The sequence below is a fragment of the Vombatus ursinus genome, unplaced genomic scaffold, assembly GCF_900497805.2.
Source record: "Vombatus ursinus unplaced genomic scaffold, bare-nosed wombat genome assembly UNPS02010219.1, whole genome shotgun sequence".
Classification (NCBI taxonomy): Eukaryota; Metazoa; Chordata; class Mammalia; order Diprotodontia; family Vombatidae; genus Vombatus; species Vombatus ursinus.
In genome coordinates this window covers 12,029,910-12,045,595 of record NW_020949997.1, presented here as the reverse complement: position 1 = coordinate 12,045,595, position 15,686 = coordinate 12,029,910, and the positions used below count along the sequence as shown (strand labels likewise).

General features: G+C 38.4%; 1 protein-coding gene across 1 annotated transcript; it reads left to right on the top strand.

Annotated features, from left to right (window-relative positions):
* Window positions 1-4,864: 4,864 nt before the first annotated feature.
* LOC114037008 (pumilio homolog 3-like) lies at window positions 4,865-7,215 on the top strand. Its single transcript, XM_027853789.1, is given in 5 exon segments — window positions 4,865-4,916; window positions 4,919-5,130; window positions 5,524-5,708; window positions 5,710-6,235; window positions 6,238-7,215. Coding segments are annotated over 5 exon segments (1,953 nt in total).
* The last annotated feature ends 8,471 nt before the right edge of the window (window positions 7,216-15,686 follow it).

Genomic DNA, 15,686 nt, shown 5'->3' with positions numbered 1-15,686 from the left:
ACGTTCTGTTTCCATTCAATGGTCAGATTGTGGGTATAGACTGACCATGGGATGCTTAGGTTAACTGGAAAATTCAGGGTCTAGATGAGCTCAAAATGAAAGTAGCCCTGTAAAACCTGGTACAGTATTTTCAATCTGTGGCAACACCGTTCAATAAATTTTAACAGCATGCTTCAGGATTTCCCAGTCATTTTGTGGTTGCCTAGCTAGAGAGCATCTTGATCTCATCCATGAAACTGGCAGAGCATACCCATGTTTGTTTAATCCTCAAATGCTTCTGAGAATACTGTCTCTACATAAAATTAGACAACTGTATGTTTGCTGAGAAAAACCTGAATTTTTCAGCTATATTATATCTCCTTTCACATACTAAAGGTGGGGCCCTGAGGGAACTGCTATTTCTGAATGTGCACTATGGCCTACCAACATCCAGGTGGTACTGAGATTCCTATACATTGCAAACTTTCAATGGTGAATCGACCAAGGGTTCTACATTTTCTCATCCATGTATGTGTGTGTGTGTGTGTATACACACACATATATATATAAATATATATATACATATATATAAATATATATATACGTATATATAAATATATATGTATATATATATATATATTTAAATGCCCATTTCCAAAGGACATTGGTGGCCTGCATTGTTTTTGATGAATTACAAGAAATTCTTACCATCACAAGGAGAGCTGCTGTAAATATTTTAGAACATATAGGTTCTTTTCCTTTTTCTCTAATCACCTTTGGAAATAGACCTAGTAGTGATTCAGCAGAAATCTTGGTGTTCCCTGATAATTTTTCTGCTTTTGCCTTATGGCTTACACTCATACACATCTCAGTACCTCCTTTAATTATAGACTCCCATTTTCTAGACTACCTCAGTTTGCTCTACAGAGTTCCATCCCATTCTTACCTTGTGGTCTACAAAAAACAAAAAAAACAAAAAACCAGACATTATCTAGCCTATGGGCTGCAGTTTGCTGTACTCTGATTACCTACTCTGCATATATCATTCATGTATCTATTTATTTACATGTTATCTCTCCTGTTAGAATGTAATGTCCTGCATCTCCAAAGGCCTCACAATGGAAAATGCTATCCACATCCGAGGAAAGAACTATGGAGTTTGAATGCAGATCGAAGCATACTATTTGCTATTATTTTTCTTCTACTGTGTTTTGTTTCCTCTTTCTGGTGGTTTCTCATATTGCTTCTAATTCTCACAACATCACTAATGTGAAAATATGTTTAATAGGAATGTATATATATAGCCTATATCAGATTGCACGCCATCTTAGGGAGGGAGGTGGGGAGGTAGGGGGAGAAAAATTAAAAACTCAAAAGCTTATGGAAGTGATTGTCGATAATTCAAAATAAATTAATTTAAAAAAATAATATAATGTCCTGAAAGGCAGCTATTGTTTTAACCTTTCTTTTCATCATCTACACTTAGCAATGTGCCTGCAAAATAATAAATGCCAATAAATGACTTGTTGACTGACCTAGCCAGCCAACTGACATCCCAAGTATAGCCAGGAGCCCAGGGATCAGCTTAAGTGAAGACAGGAGCATTGTCCCTAGGGCCTTGATGGAAGAGATTGCAAGTACTCCCAGGGTACCTAGTAGGTACTTTTTTATTGGGAAAGTGATATTCTAGATTAATCAGAAGAAATTTCATAATTGTCCTGTGTAGCATGATAAAGATAAATCAGGGTTAAGAAGTAATAAGACAAATGGATCAATTATTTATATTGCCTTCATTATTGATCTTTTTTCCTTTGTGTATTGAAATATTTTGTGTTTATTGATGATTAAGTTCATAATTTTTTAACCAAGAATTTTTAAAAATATTTTTATTCATTTTGAACTTAAATAAAAAAGACAAAAAACCATTTCCATATACACAACACAATACAAAAAGAGGATTCAATATAAAACCATGAATCTCCATTTTTTAAAAACTTTTTTGAAAAACTGTGTAACAAATACTACACATCATTTTCAAAGCTACCCTGCTTTTCTGTGCTTTCTTCTAAGTTGCTTTTTTGTTTTGTTCTCTGCTGTGCACTTTTTTTCTCCTTCCCTCTCCACTTTGCACTAAAGAAGGCCACCATTAGACACAGGTGCGTGTGTGTATATAATACATACATACATGCATATGTACATATATACATACATACATACATACTATACATCTATTTATCAGGTCTTTCTCTGGAGGTTCCTTCATGGGTCCTTTGTAGTTGATTTGAGTATTTCTCAAAATAACCTAGTTGTTCACAGTTCTCGTTTGAACAATGTTGCTGTTATTATATGCAACTTTCTTTTGGTTTTGCTCATTTTACTCTTCATTATTTCATGCAAATCTTTCCATTTTTTCTAAAATAAATCAGCTCATCATTTCTTATAGCACAGTATTATTCCATCATAACCATATACCATAACTTATTTGGCCCTTCCCCTGTTGATGGACATCCCCTCAAATTCTAGTTCTTTACCACCACAAAAATATTGCTGTAAATATTTTAGAATATATAGACTCTTTTCTTTTTGTCCTGCTCGCCTTGGGAAACAGATCTAATAGTGGTATTGCTGGGTCAAAAAGTATACACAGTTTTATAATTCTTTGGGCATAATCCCAGATTGCTCTCCAAAATGGTTGGATCAGTTTACAATTCTATCAACTGTATATTAATGTCCTACATTATTGATCTTTTAATAAGGAACCAGTGCTACTGGGACTGCAAATATGTGTGGAAGCCCACTTGAGAACTGTTGCAGTCAGTTTTCAGGAAGGTGTACTGGTGTACTGGTTTAATCAAGGAACAGCAGACACTTCAAAGGAGCACAGGATCAGCTATTGGAAGGAAAAAGAACAATCAGTGTGTTGAGGGGAAAAGACAGAGGGAGAAAACAACAACTACTCTTTGGTACATATTAAGATGAGACCATGATTCAAGGTTGTCATTGCCTAGTTTTGCTATAGTGACTTTCCTCTCCGGAGCCTGGGTTTGAATCACCTATTAATTAGTGGTAGCCTTTGCAAATTACCACCCACTTCAACCAATCTCGGTAATTTGGGGGTTATGCTTTTATTTTCTCAAAAGGAATTCACCCAGGAATTATTTAGACTGTGTAACATGGAGTTAGCAGCTCTAAACTCTGCCTGCTAGAAATTGCTACCTCCAGCAAAGCTAAAGTTTGGGAGGGTGGGAGCAGCTGCACTGCAGGGGTTTTAGCCTCTTCCTCCCACTGCATAGCTCGACTTCAGAGTGGAGCCAATTATAATTGCATATCGAGGTACCCCGCTGGGGATGGCATCTCTGTCCTCAACCATCTTTCCCCTTATAGTCCCTGGACTGAGAGTACAGAGACACTTTTCTGGGCTCCCCAAAACGATAAGTAGGGGATGGTCAGATGATGCTGAACATATCCACCTGAGGACAGAATTACACCTTCTCAGCAGACAATTATAAAGCCCTCCCTTAAAAATGAGTGAATGAGGTGAGTGGGAGGAAGGGAGGGGAGAATGTGAGAGAAGAGGAAAGTAAACCTCTCCCCAGAGCCCTTCAGAAAAAGAGAGAAACAAAGGACAGGCTCCCCATGCCTCCACTTTGTAAATCTATGGCTGATTAAAAGCAGCCCTTTTCTCCCTTGGATGGGAAAGATATCTTAAAATCATTTAGCATTACATCAGGTAAATTTCCAGTTGGAGAATAGGGTAGTGTACACAGACAACAGCTTTTCATAGTCAAAAAACCAAGAGAACTCATCCATTAAAAGCATCCCTTTATCTGGTTTCAGTCACATAACATTTTCCTCTTAGACTTTTCTTGGAGGGGACAGTTTTCAAGGTCAATAACAGGCTTTTTGCAAATGGTAAGACCAATCTTGAGAGTAATAAAATAATATAAGCTACTCATATTCTGTTAATGAGAAATTACAGTTAGATTAAAAATAAAAGTATCCTATTGTAGTTTTAGGTCTTCAAAGTCTTTAGGCCTACTTCATAGTGGAAAAGTCAAATATGTCAAATTGTTAAGTGCTATAGGGGAAACATTGGTGGGGCATATGTCTCATGGGGGCCCAATGGGGCCTTTTCTACAAAATTTACACTGAAAACAGTCTCTTCCACAACTTTTCCAACTAAATCAAGGTTTCACTAATTAGTTTAACACGTGCCTTGTGCAAATAGAACAAAGCAAAGCTATTTTTTTAATAGAAGGCATGACAGAGTAGTGGTGTATATAAAAACATTTATAAGAAAGTCATGAATATAAAACTGGGAGCATGAGGAAGAGAAATTGAGTGAAGATAAAAACAGAGAGAAATAGAAATATTAATGCACTGTGCTGAGGTGGGGAAAGCACTGGATATGAAGTAAGAAAATCTACATTCAAATTCCAGCTCTGCTACTTATTAGTTGTATGATCTCAGGCAAGACACTAGACTTTTTTAAGCTTTAGTTTCCTCATCTATAAAACAAGAGTCTTGGACTAGATGGCCTCTGGGGTCCATTTCATCTCTAGATCTATTTTGTGCCAGTATTATACAACCTGCTTGACCAGATAGAGAATATGGATGATGCTTTTCTTTTACAATTCTAAAAGCTGTTAGAAAAGTAAGGTATAGACATGGTATGAGAAGGCAAAGGGAGAGCTTTCAACCCTGCAGACAACTGTTTAAGTCAAATTTCTAGGAGTAAAATATCTGATAAATTCTTGGCTTGCCTTTTAGACAACTACATTTCTTAGAAGGGAGAGGGAGATTGAAGAAAACAACTTTGCTTAATTCTAATCAACAAGAGTAATTAGTACTAGTGGTGGTGGTGGCACATGAGCGAATTGCTACTATGGAAGTCAAAGGTAAAAAAAAATTCACAGGAAGGGGTGGAAAGACATCACAAGATTTAAAAAGGACAATGATTCTAAATCTCCAAAGAAGTTTCCGAGTAAAGGTGATAAAGGAGTAGGACCTAAATGCAGCTCCAAGAAGTTTGAGAAAAACAACACCAAGCTTGGTAAAATAGGCCTAAAACAATTCAAGAGTAAGCAGCAAGGGGACATGTTGCCAAAGAAAACTGGTACAAAACAGTTCAAGAATAAGCAGGAAGGAGACGTGTTGCCCAAGAAAACTGGCCTGAAACAGCTAAAGAATAAACGGGGGGGGGGCATGTTGCCCAAGAAAACTGGCACAAAACAGTTGAAGAGCAAACAAAAGTGAGACATGTCACCCAAGAAAAATGGTGCAAAACAGTTCAAGAATAAACAGGAGGAGTGGGCAGCAAGGTGAAGCAGTGGATAGAGCACCGGCTATGAAGTCAGGAGGACCTGAGCTCAAATTCGACCTAAGACCAAACACTTGACACTTACCAGCTGTGTGACCCTGGGCAAGTCACTTAACCCCAATTGCCTAACGAAAAAAAAAAAGAATAAACAGGAGGGGGACTTGTTACCCTAGAAAACTAGCCAGAAACAGTTTAAGAATAAACAAGAAGGAAACATTTTGCAGAAGAAAAGAAAGTTCCAACCTGAGGGCAGAGGTGAAGAGACAGCAGTTAAGAAACCTAAGTGGGATGACTTGAAAAAGAAAAAGAAAGAACTAAGGCAGAGCAGACAACTCAAAGATAAAAGCAACTATGACACCATTTTCAAGGCAAAGCAAATTTTGGAATACCTAAGAAGAAAAAATTGTGACAGAAGAAAGAACCAAGTTGATGAGTAAATTACAGAAGTTGATTCAGGACGAGATTAAAAGTATTGCATTTGCACATGATTCAACCTGTATTATTCAGTGTTACATTCAACGTGGTAATAAGGAACAAAGGAAAAAGGCATTTGAAGAATTAAAAGAGAATTGGGTTGAATTGAGTAAGGCCAAATATTGCAGAAATGTTTTTAAGAAATTTTTCATGTATAGAAATAAATCACAAATTGCAGAAATAATAAAAAGTTTTAAAGGCCAAGTGTGGAAGATGTTGTGCCATGTAGAAGCATTAGCAGTTGTGGAATATGCTTACCACAATAAAGTGATTTTGAAACAGCGGAATATGCTCATAGAAGAGCTCTATGGGAGTACATTCCAGTTTTATAAGTCTGCAATTCACCTAACTCTGGAAAAAGTGTTAGAGGTACAGCCTGATAAGCAAGAGGCTATTATGGATGAAATGAAACAGATTCTTACACCAATGGCTCAAAAAAAAACAACAACAACAACAACAACCCTGTAATTAAACATTCACTGGTATATAAAGCATTCTTGGACTTTTTTACCTAAGCACTCCCCAAACTCAGATCAGAAATGATTGAAGCAATCAGAGAAGCTGTAATATGCCTTGCACATACACATGACAGGGCTAGAGTAGCCATGGACTGTCTGTGGCATGGTGCACCAAAGGACAGAAAAGTTATTATTAAAACAATGAAGACTTATGTTGAAAAAGTAGCCAATGGCGAATATTCTCATTTGGTTTTGCTGGCAGCTTTTGATTGTGTTGATGATATTAAGCTTTTGAAACAAACCGTTATGTCAGAAGTCATTAATTCCCTGCCAAATAAAGTGAATAATAAATATGGAAGAAAAGTTCTGTTGTATTTACTAAGCCCTAGAGGTCCTGCACACCTTGTACCTGAAATCATTGAAGTTCTACAGAGGGGTGATGGAAATGCACATAGTGAGAAAGACAGTACAATCCGCTGTAAGTTCTTGGAATCTATTTCCCCAATCCTGTTAAGCTACGTGCAGGAGCATGTCCAGAAATTGGTGACAGACAAATTGACATGTGCATTTGTTATTAATGTTCTGGGATCTGGTCTCGTGGATATTCAGCCCGATATGAATACCATTGCCAAATTAGCTGCTCCTGAAATGATTTCTGGTGGCAAGGATGGAGAGCTCCACATGGCAGAATATCCAACTGGACATCTGGTTCTGAAATGGTTAGTAGAACAAGATGAAAAAAGGAAAGAAAATGGAAAAGAAGGTTCTTTTGCAAAAACATTGGTAGAGCATGTTGATGTCAAGAAATTGAAGATCTGGGCAGGAATTAATCAGGGTGTTATTATTCTTTCTTATCTCTGCCAAAGCCCTGATCCGAAAGTTGTAAATCAAGTTAAATATGGACTAAAAAACCTCATCCCCACATTGGAAAAAGAGGAAAACAACAGAGGCATGACTGCTTTACCTGAGAAACTAAAAGCCTAAGTGGCAAATAGTAACGAAGAATGAGAATGAATCACTGTTCCTGGTGATTCAGGTAAAGGATACCATCTAGTTTGGTTTTTGGGGGGAGCCTTTTATTTTATATATGTATATATATGTATTTACACAAAACATGACTTTTAGGTAGTCCAGTAATTTTAAAATTACCTCTCTTGGATCTATTTTCCAGGTCAGTTGTTTTTCCAATGAGATTTTTCATGTTGTCATCTATTTTTTCATTCTTTTTGTTTTATTTTATTGTTTCTTGATTTCTCATAAAGTCATTAGCTTCCATTTGCTCCATTCTAATTTTTAAGGAATTATTTTCTTCAGTGAGCTTTTGTACCTCCTTTTCTATGTGGAATTCTACTTTTTAAGGCATTCTTCTCCTCATTGGCTTTTTGTACCTCTTTTACCATTTGGCCTATTCTGTTTTTTAAGGTGTTATTTTCTTTAGGTGTGTGTGTGTGTGTGTGTGTGTGTGTGTGTATGTGTGTGAAAGCTGTTGACTCTTCTTTCATGATTTTCTTGCATCACTCTCATTTTTCTTCCAAATTTTTCCTATACCTCACTTGATTTTTAAAATCCTTTTTGAGCTCTTTCATGGCCTAAGTCCACTTCATTTTTTCTTGCAGGTTTTGGATATTGTAGCTTTGACTTTGTTATCTTCTTATGAGTTTGTGTTTTAATTTTTCTTGTCACCATAGTAACTTTCTATGGTCAGAATTTTTTCTGCTATTTGCTCATTTTTCTAGTCCATTTCTTGACTTTTAGCTCTTCATTAAAGTGGGTCTCTGCTTCCGAGGCAGAGAGTGCACACTCCTAAGCTTCAGGGGTTTTGTGCAGCTGTTTTCAGAGCTGCTTCTAGGGACCTATAAGTTTTCAGTTCTTCCAAGGTGGTATGATCTAAGGAGAGGTGTTTGCTACTCTCCTGGCCTGCACTCTTTTCTGTCCTGGAAATATGATGAGGGTCCCTGCTCTGCTGTGGTTACAAGCCCTGGTGTGCTGGTGCGCCTCCTCATGCTGGGATTGCCATCCAGGACTGTGACCCACATCTGAGCATGGACAAAACAACAGAGTCCTGCCCCTGGTGCCAGAAAAGAGACCCCTGTAATCTTCTTCTGATCAGTTGTTCAACCCTGGTGTGGGCTATAGAAGTAGCTGCAGCTGCTGCTGATTCAGTGCTTTCCATTGGCTGCTCCTGGTTTACTAGGGCTTGGTCTGTGCTAGTACTGCCTGTACTGAACTATGCTCCACTCTCACTCAGGTATGACAGACATTTCCTGCTGATCTTCTAAGTTGTTTTTGCCCGAAAAATAATTTCACATCATCCTTTTGTGGGTTCTGCTGCTCCAGAAATTGTTTTAAGGCATTGTGTAAAGGTGTTCAAGGGAGTTTGGGGAAGAGCTCAGGAGAATCATTGCCTTTTCTCCTATATCTTGGTTTTGCCATCAACAGGAGGTTTTTAAAAGTTAAATTTTAACAAAACAATTTTGAATCATGGCAGTAAGGAGAAAACAAAGAGAGGCATCTAAAACAATTAGCCTGGATCTGCACAGAGCTGTTGATCTTAGTAGCCAACCAAGAAAAAAAAATGGAATTATTCAACACCCGATTTTCAGCAATCTTCCATATCAAAGAGTACTGTCTTCAAAGCTATAACAATAACAGAAATAAGGATAGTTAAGAGGGACAGGACAACTAGGTGGTACAGTGGATAGGGTATTGAGCCCAGAGTCAGGAAGACATATTCCTGAGTTAAAATCTAGCCTCAGACACTATCTGTGTGACCCTAGGCAAGTCATTTAACCCTGCTTGCCTCGGTTTCCTCATTGGTAAAATGTCTTGGAGAAGGCAAAGGCAAATCACTCCAGCATATCTGTCAAGAAAACCCCAAATAGGGTAACAAAAGGTCAGACATGATTAAATAGAATTAAAGAATAGGGAATGGACCTAGGACTGCATTGATTATAGGGACCTTTCCAATGAAAAAAATTTCCTCTAGCAATTCAGGTCAATATCTTTTAATCTTAGTTACCTAGAGGTTAAGTGATTTGCCCAGGGTCATATAGCCTGTGTGGGTCATAGATAGGACTTGAGTTCAAGTTTTCCCAACTCTGAGGTCAGCTCTCTCTATCCATTATGCCAAGCTGCTTCTCATAACCTTGTTTAGCATGGAATTTAAACCCAAGATAGGTGAGGAGATTATAAGGGAGAACCTGACCTTAAAAGAATTCAAGTCTCTTGGCTTAGGCAAATTTCATATCAAGGTATGTAAAGAACTTTCCAGTGTAATTATCAGACCACTGTCACAGATATGTCAACTATGAAGAATGGGAGAAATGTTGAAAGATTTTTGGCAGGCAAATATCTAAGTTTAAAAAAAAAAAGGGGGGGGGGGAACAACCAGAGAAAGAACTGATGGAGTCTGAATGTAGATCAAAGCATACTATTTCCACTTTCTTTATTTTTTCATAGTTTTTACCTTTTGTTCTTTCTCTTCTTTCACAACATGACTAATATAGAAATGTGTTTTATATGACTACACATATATAATCTGTATCAAATTGCTTACTATCTTAGAAAGGGGTGAGTGGAGGGAGGAAAGGAAAAAATTTGGAACTCAAAATTTCATTAAAAAATAAATGTCAAAAATTGTCTTTACATGTAATTAGAAAAAATACTATTTAAGAAGAAAAAGGGGAGAAATTTGGATTTTAGAAACAATAGATTAATGAAGTTGATATTTCCAGGAACAAATTCCCCAAATGGATTATTTAATAGATCATTTTGAGCACTCAGAAAGGAAGTTATGTGTCCTTTCTGGTCTACTACCCTGTTACACAGAGTTTAGATGACTTTAGAAGGTGCTAGCTGAGTTGTGATAGAAAGTAGAAACCAAATGAGGTGCATTTATCATCTGATACCCAGGTTGAAGTCAGTAATCATGTTAGTCCAAAATGGAGTTCAATTTAGGGTACTCTGCTTGATGCCTCTTTGAGAGAGGTATAAAACTCTTCATCCTGGGAGTTCCCCTTAGCAGGGCTTCAATACCTTTCATCTTTTTTTTTTTCACCTTTCACCCCTCCTAGTGAGGAAATTTCAAGGGAACTTGACGGTATGTGCTTAAAGTGAAGGAAAGCAATGAGTTGGGTGTTGTAGGAGAAGAATAAATCAATAGGCATTTATTAAGTACCTCCTATGTGACAAGCATTGTAGATATAAGACAAAACTGAAAAGTCCCTAACCTCAAGGAGCTTACATTCTATAGAGGGAAATATAACACATACATATATGTCTACAAAATATATGTAAATTTGTAGCACTTGGCTCAAAGGGCCAATTTTATGGGACTCTTTCCTTGTTGACAGAGATTGATTACTCAATATCCTGAGCCTGTATCAAGAATGTGCAGAGTTGATGAGGGCAGAAAAAGAGAGAGATCCAAGCCCTTCTGGATTTTAGCATCAAGAGATGTGCCTTTCCAACCTTTCTTCAGCACTTTGGAGGGAGAAACAATGGGAAGAAGCCAACATGTAAAGGAACTGGCAATTTCTATCTCCAACATACTATACTAGAGACTTGGGGGAATTTCCCCTTGGGTGAGATGTGAAACTCTCTCTTGGTTAAGTAAAGTTATCTTTTTCCCAATGAGAGAATTCATTTACTCTGAATTATTGTGAAGAGTTTTGAATGCCAAACAGAGGAATATATATTTGATCCTTGAGTCAATAATGAGTCACTTAAGGGGCTAGTTTAGGGTTACTCTATTGCTTCCTCCCTATCTCCCCATCATTTCTTTGAAATAAAAATGCATCTTATCGATATACTTCATAGTTTCATTACAGTTTCCCTATAGTTTCTAAAAGTAAAAACACTTATATAAAGAAGGAGAAGTGTTTCATTTTTACCTTTGTATCCTTAGTACTCAGCACAGTGACTGGCATAGTAGATATTTAACAAATGACTGTTGACTGAATGGTTTTAGATACAACAAGGAAATGGTACATCTGGAAACTGATCTTTCTTTCCATAAGGCATGTGCATAGAAAATAACTAAGAAGGAAAGGAAGAAAGTGTAAGTGGACTAAGGGAAATAGGTCCAAGCTTTGAGGCTCTTAGAAAAAATGTGGGTTAAGGAATCTAGTCCAGAAGTATTTCTAAGGGAGGCCATATAGGAGGCCATATAGTCCTATAACTTCCCTTTAGTAAAAGAGTAGAGAACTTTCCTGCTAGCGACAGATCTAACCTGACCCTCAGCTTGATATCTTTTGCTAATTCTTAATTTTAAAATCAAATGAATTGAACTTTGTATTTTTATTCTCCAACCAAGTCCATTAAGTTGCTTTTCATCTGAATATAACTCTCAATTAATTTGTTGAGTGTATGGGAGAGAGTTGGGGACAGAGGAGTGGGGAGGGTCAATGACTATCAATAGAAAAAGATTCCTCCCATCTTTACTTTGGTAGCAGAAGTGAATATAGAGGAGGGAACTGTAGATGGGCCTTTTCCTGAGCTTTTATGACCTTTACCACCTTGAAGGAGTCTTTTTGGTTATTTGCCTGGTTGTATTTATTCATGGCAAAATTTAGTGCCTGTGGTTCTTTGTCTTTAAGATATCCTGATAATTTGTCAAGATATTCTTGGCTTTCACTGCAATTGTCACTGTAGCCAGAAACAGTGCTGTCTGCCAGAATGTCATAGTCCCACAGCCAAAGAAATATAGACCTAGAGCTTGTCCAGTCTTCTGGAATTTGGCCAAAGTAGGGATATTGGCAAGTGGGGATAAGGTATTATGAAGATGGATGGCTGCTGCTGTCCCAGCCTCTTCAGATCTCTCACCAACTTCCCTGAATTCTAGTTCCAAACATAGTAAAACAGCTCTTGTACTTTGGAATCATTTAAATTCTTCCAACTCCTCTTCTTTTTTTCCTAAAGCACAATCAAATCAAGGGGAAAGAAGAGTGAGAATCATTTCAATTAGTGCTGAGCACCAAATCCCACCTACCTCAAAGTATTTCTAACTCAAACAATCTGCCAACCTCATACTCCCCACTAGTAGAGACCAATTAGTCAACATTTATTAAGCATCTACTATATGTCAGGTATTACACTGTATTGGAATTACAAAAATTGACAAAGACAGTCCCCTGCTCTCGAGGATCTTACCTTGTAATGGGGGAAGACAACATACAAATAAATATATACAAACCAAGTTATATAATAGGATAAATAGGAAATAATTAATAAGGGAGGGAGGGTACTAGAATTAAGAGGGGCTGAGAAATGCTTCCTGAAAATATAGGCTTTAGTTGGGACCTAAAGAAAGCCAGGGAAATCAATAAAAGTAGCATTGAGGAAGGAGAGTGTTCTGGGAAGATTTCACATGCCTGGACCACCAGACCCAACCTTGGTGAAGATTTTAATCATATTTTGAGCTCTTATTAAGCCTGTGATAGGGGAAGACAAGAAAAAAAAATAAAAGAAATGTTGACCAAGGAAGATATTGGGATTGCGGGGAAATGAAAAATGAGAGCAAACCTGCATATACATTGATTATTAGCCAGGGTGTCAGGACAAGGCTCAGCCATTTCAATCCCAGAGAGGAACAGAAATTTGAGTGAACTTTCTTCTCCTTCCTCTACAGCTAGTTTTCCTTTGTGACCTTATCCTCATAGAGCTATAACTGACACTTAGAGACCTGATTATGTTGAGCAGATAGAGGACAGAAGTTAACTTTGCCAACCACAGTATTAGTTATCAGAAAACATTGAGAAAGGAGATGTTCAGATTAAGGGAACTTTTCAGAACTCTTTCAGTTGAAAGAAATCCCAGAGGCCATTGAGGCCAACATCATTATTTTACAGATGAGGAAACATAGGCTAGGGGAAGTTAAATGACTTTTGCAAGGTCCCCCCAGCAGTTAGAACAGGATTATAGATCTAGAGGAAGAAAGCACCTCAGAGGCCGTCTAATGCAACCCCAAATATTTATCGATGAAGAAACTAAGGTCAAAGGAGGTTAATGATTTGCTCGAGGTCATATAGATAATACTCTTCAGAAGTGGGATTCTAACCCAAGTCCTCTAACTCTATATCTAGTAGTATTTTCACTGTCATTCTGCTTGCTGTCCATTTATTATAACTATTTTTCTTTCTAAAACATATTTTGATACTTGAATGCGGTGTATCATAGATAAATCTTTTCTGAATGATTCAAAGTCATCAATGTGAAATGCATTTACAATGTAGTTCTGTGGATGTGGCTGTAAAAGACTTTGTGAATGAATGGTGTGAAAAATGATTTTTCTTAGTAATCATTATCTTGGAAACTCAGAGCTTCCCCATCCCCTTTTCTTTCAAAGTTCAGTGCTTCTTCAGAAGGACATTAAGATATAATCTAAATGGATCTATTCCTGCTCATTATTTTGCCTAGATAGGTCTAGGAGAATGTTGATTTCTCCCTATTGTCAAGACAGGCAATATGGAAATTGATGTCTCTTTGACCAGGATTGAATGACCTGGGTCCTATACTGAAAGACCCTCATTTTAATATAGCCTACCTCCCCGAGTTGATTGGCATCCCTTGGGAACATTGACTCCTTGAAGGACATATAAGACTATACCCCCAAAATCTCAATTTGAACCACTTCTGAACTGGCTCCCTTAGGGGGCTCAGTTTGGGACTGAACTCTCATGCAATGCATGTCAAGTCAGCTTGAGAGATATTAAACTGTGGACATGATGGGGTATGGGCCCAAGCTGAGACCTTTGCCCCTCACCCCAAAAAGAATTTGGATCACATTTGTCTATGGGCCCCAGAAAACCCTTAAATTTTCTTTGAACTCACTTACCTGGTCAAGGAAGTCTAGCAGTCTCCTGATTGTTATTCCTAAGCAACAATCTCTCCCTTATCTAGGGATATCCTAGGCCTTTTCTCCCTTTGATACCCTAATAAAGCCTAGTCCTCTTTGTCTATAGCCCTGGGTTTTATTTCCCACCCAGGAGCCCATTCATCCTCTTTCTTCCCTATCTTCCAGTTCTTTGTTACTCTAATAAAGCCTAGCCCTCCATTGTCTATTCTACTCTATTCAACCTCCCAGACACTCTCATCAGGATTCTCCCTAAACTCCTCCCCCAGTCACCCCAGCTTCAAGATTCTCCTCTCAGCCCTTCCTCTGGTCACCTCAAATTACTTGGCTGTATATAAAATCTATCCTGGCCTGCATTTAAGGGCTGAGACTTTCTTGTGCCCACTTGTCCTTACCAGCATCACAAATGTTCAGATTCCTTAAGAGTCTGGCCTGTATGGTTCATCTCTAATCAAGAAGACTTCGGTCGAATTCATTGTGGCAGGACCTACATGTTGTGATTTTGGGGTCCCATCACCTCTAGCATCTACACCTCCATGGACACACGCACCCTGATTTTGTCTGTCTCTTTCTTAGAGAAGACTGTCTTTAAATTGGGGTTCATGGGGTTTGTGTTGTTCTTGGGGTTCACAATGGATACCAATTGATGGGGGTATAGATGCTGGGAATCCCAAAAGTCAAGGGCAGAAGACACGAGTCCCACCTTGAATGAATTTGACTCAAGCCTTCTTTCAGTTAGAGACAAGGCTTATTAAAACATGGGTTGAGGTGGGCAAAATTTTAAGAATCCATGTTATTGGCCAGATTTTAAGAATAGGAGTTTTGTAAAGAGAATACAACTGGGCCAGACTCTTAAGGAATCTGAGCAATTTAATGGGGGCAAGATGGACATATATACAGAAAGACTATGGGAAGATCTGGATGTGACTTAGGAGTGACCAAGTAGTCTGTGAAGTGGACTGAGTTGTCACAAAAAAAAAAAACAACCCCCTAGCCTAACCTCCTCAGTTTCTACTTCAAAGGATCGCTAATCCCAATTGTAAACTGCTCTACCTCAAAGGATCGCTAATCTACAATTGTAAATTCCCCTACCTCAAAGGATTGCTAAATCCACAACTGTAAACTGCTGGGTATAAAGTTTTGTTATTTCCCTTGCTTGGGACTGCTCTCCTAGGATTGCATCCAGGGGACAGTCGCCGGCCGGCTCCAGTAAATGCTCTCTATTTTCTAATTTGGCGTGTGTCTGGTTACTCTCGGCCCGTCCATTTCAGGGTGACTGTCAGGTAACAGAGAAGGACTTAGAAGGGCCAGATGCCCCAGGCAAATACCAGGGACCTGGGTCGCTTGGGAAGGGTCTAGATGGAATGAAGGAGTGGTGGTCTAGGATGGGGCCAGGTGCAGATAATGAGGGCTGGGCTGGGTTAGAGGTAAAAGAGAATTGGAGATTGAGGCTGGGTCAAAGTCACAATGCAAGGACAATCGAAAGGATTATACCGAAATGAGCTTCAGGCAAATGCCAGGGCCATGTGAAAGAGTTCAGGGGAAGTTCAGGGGGGAGGGGTTTATAGGGCCTATACCCCCTAACAACCACAGAAAATACCCT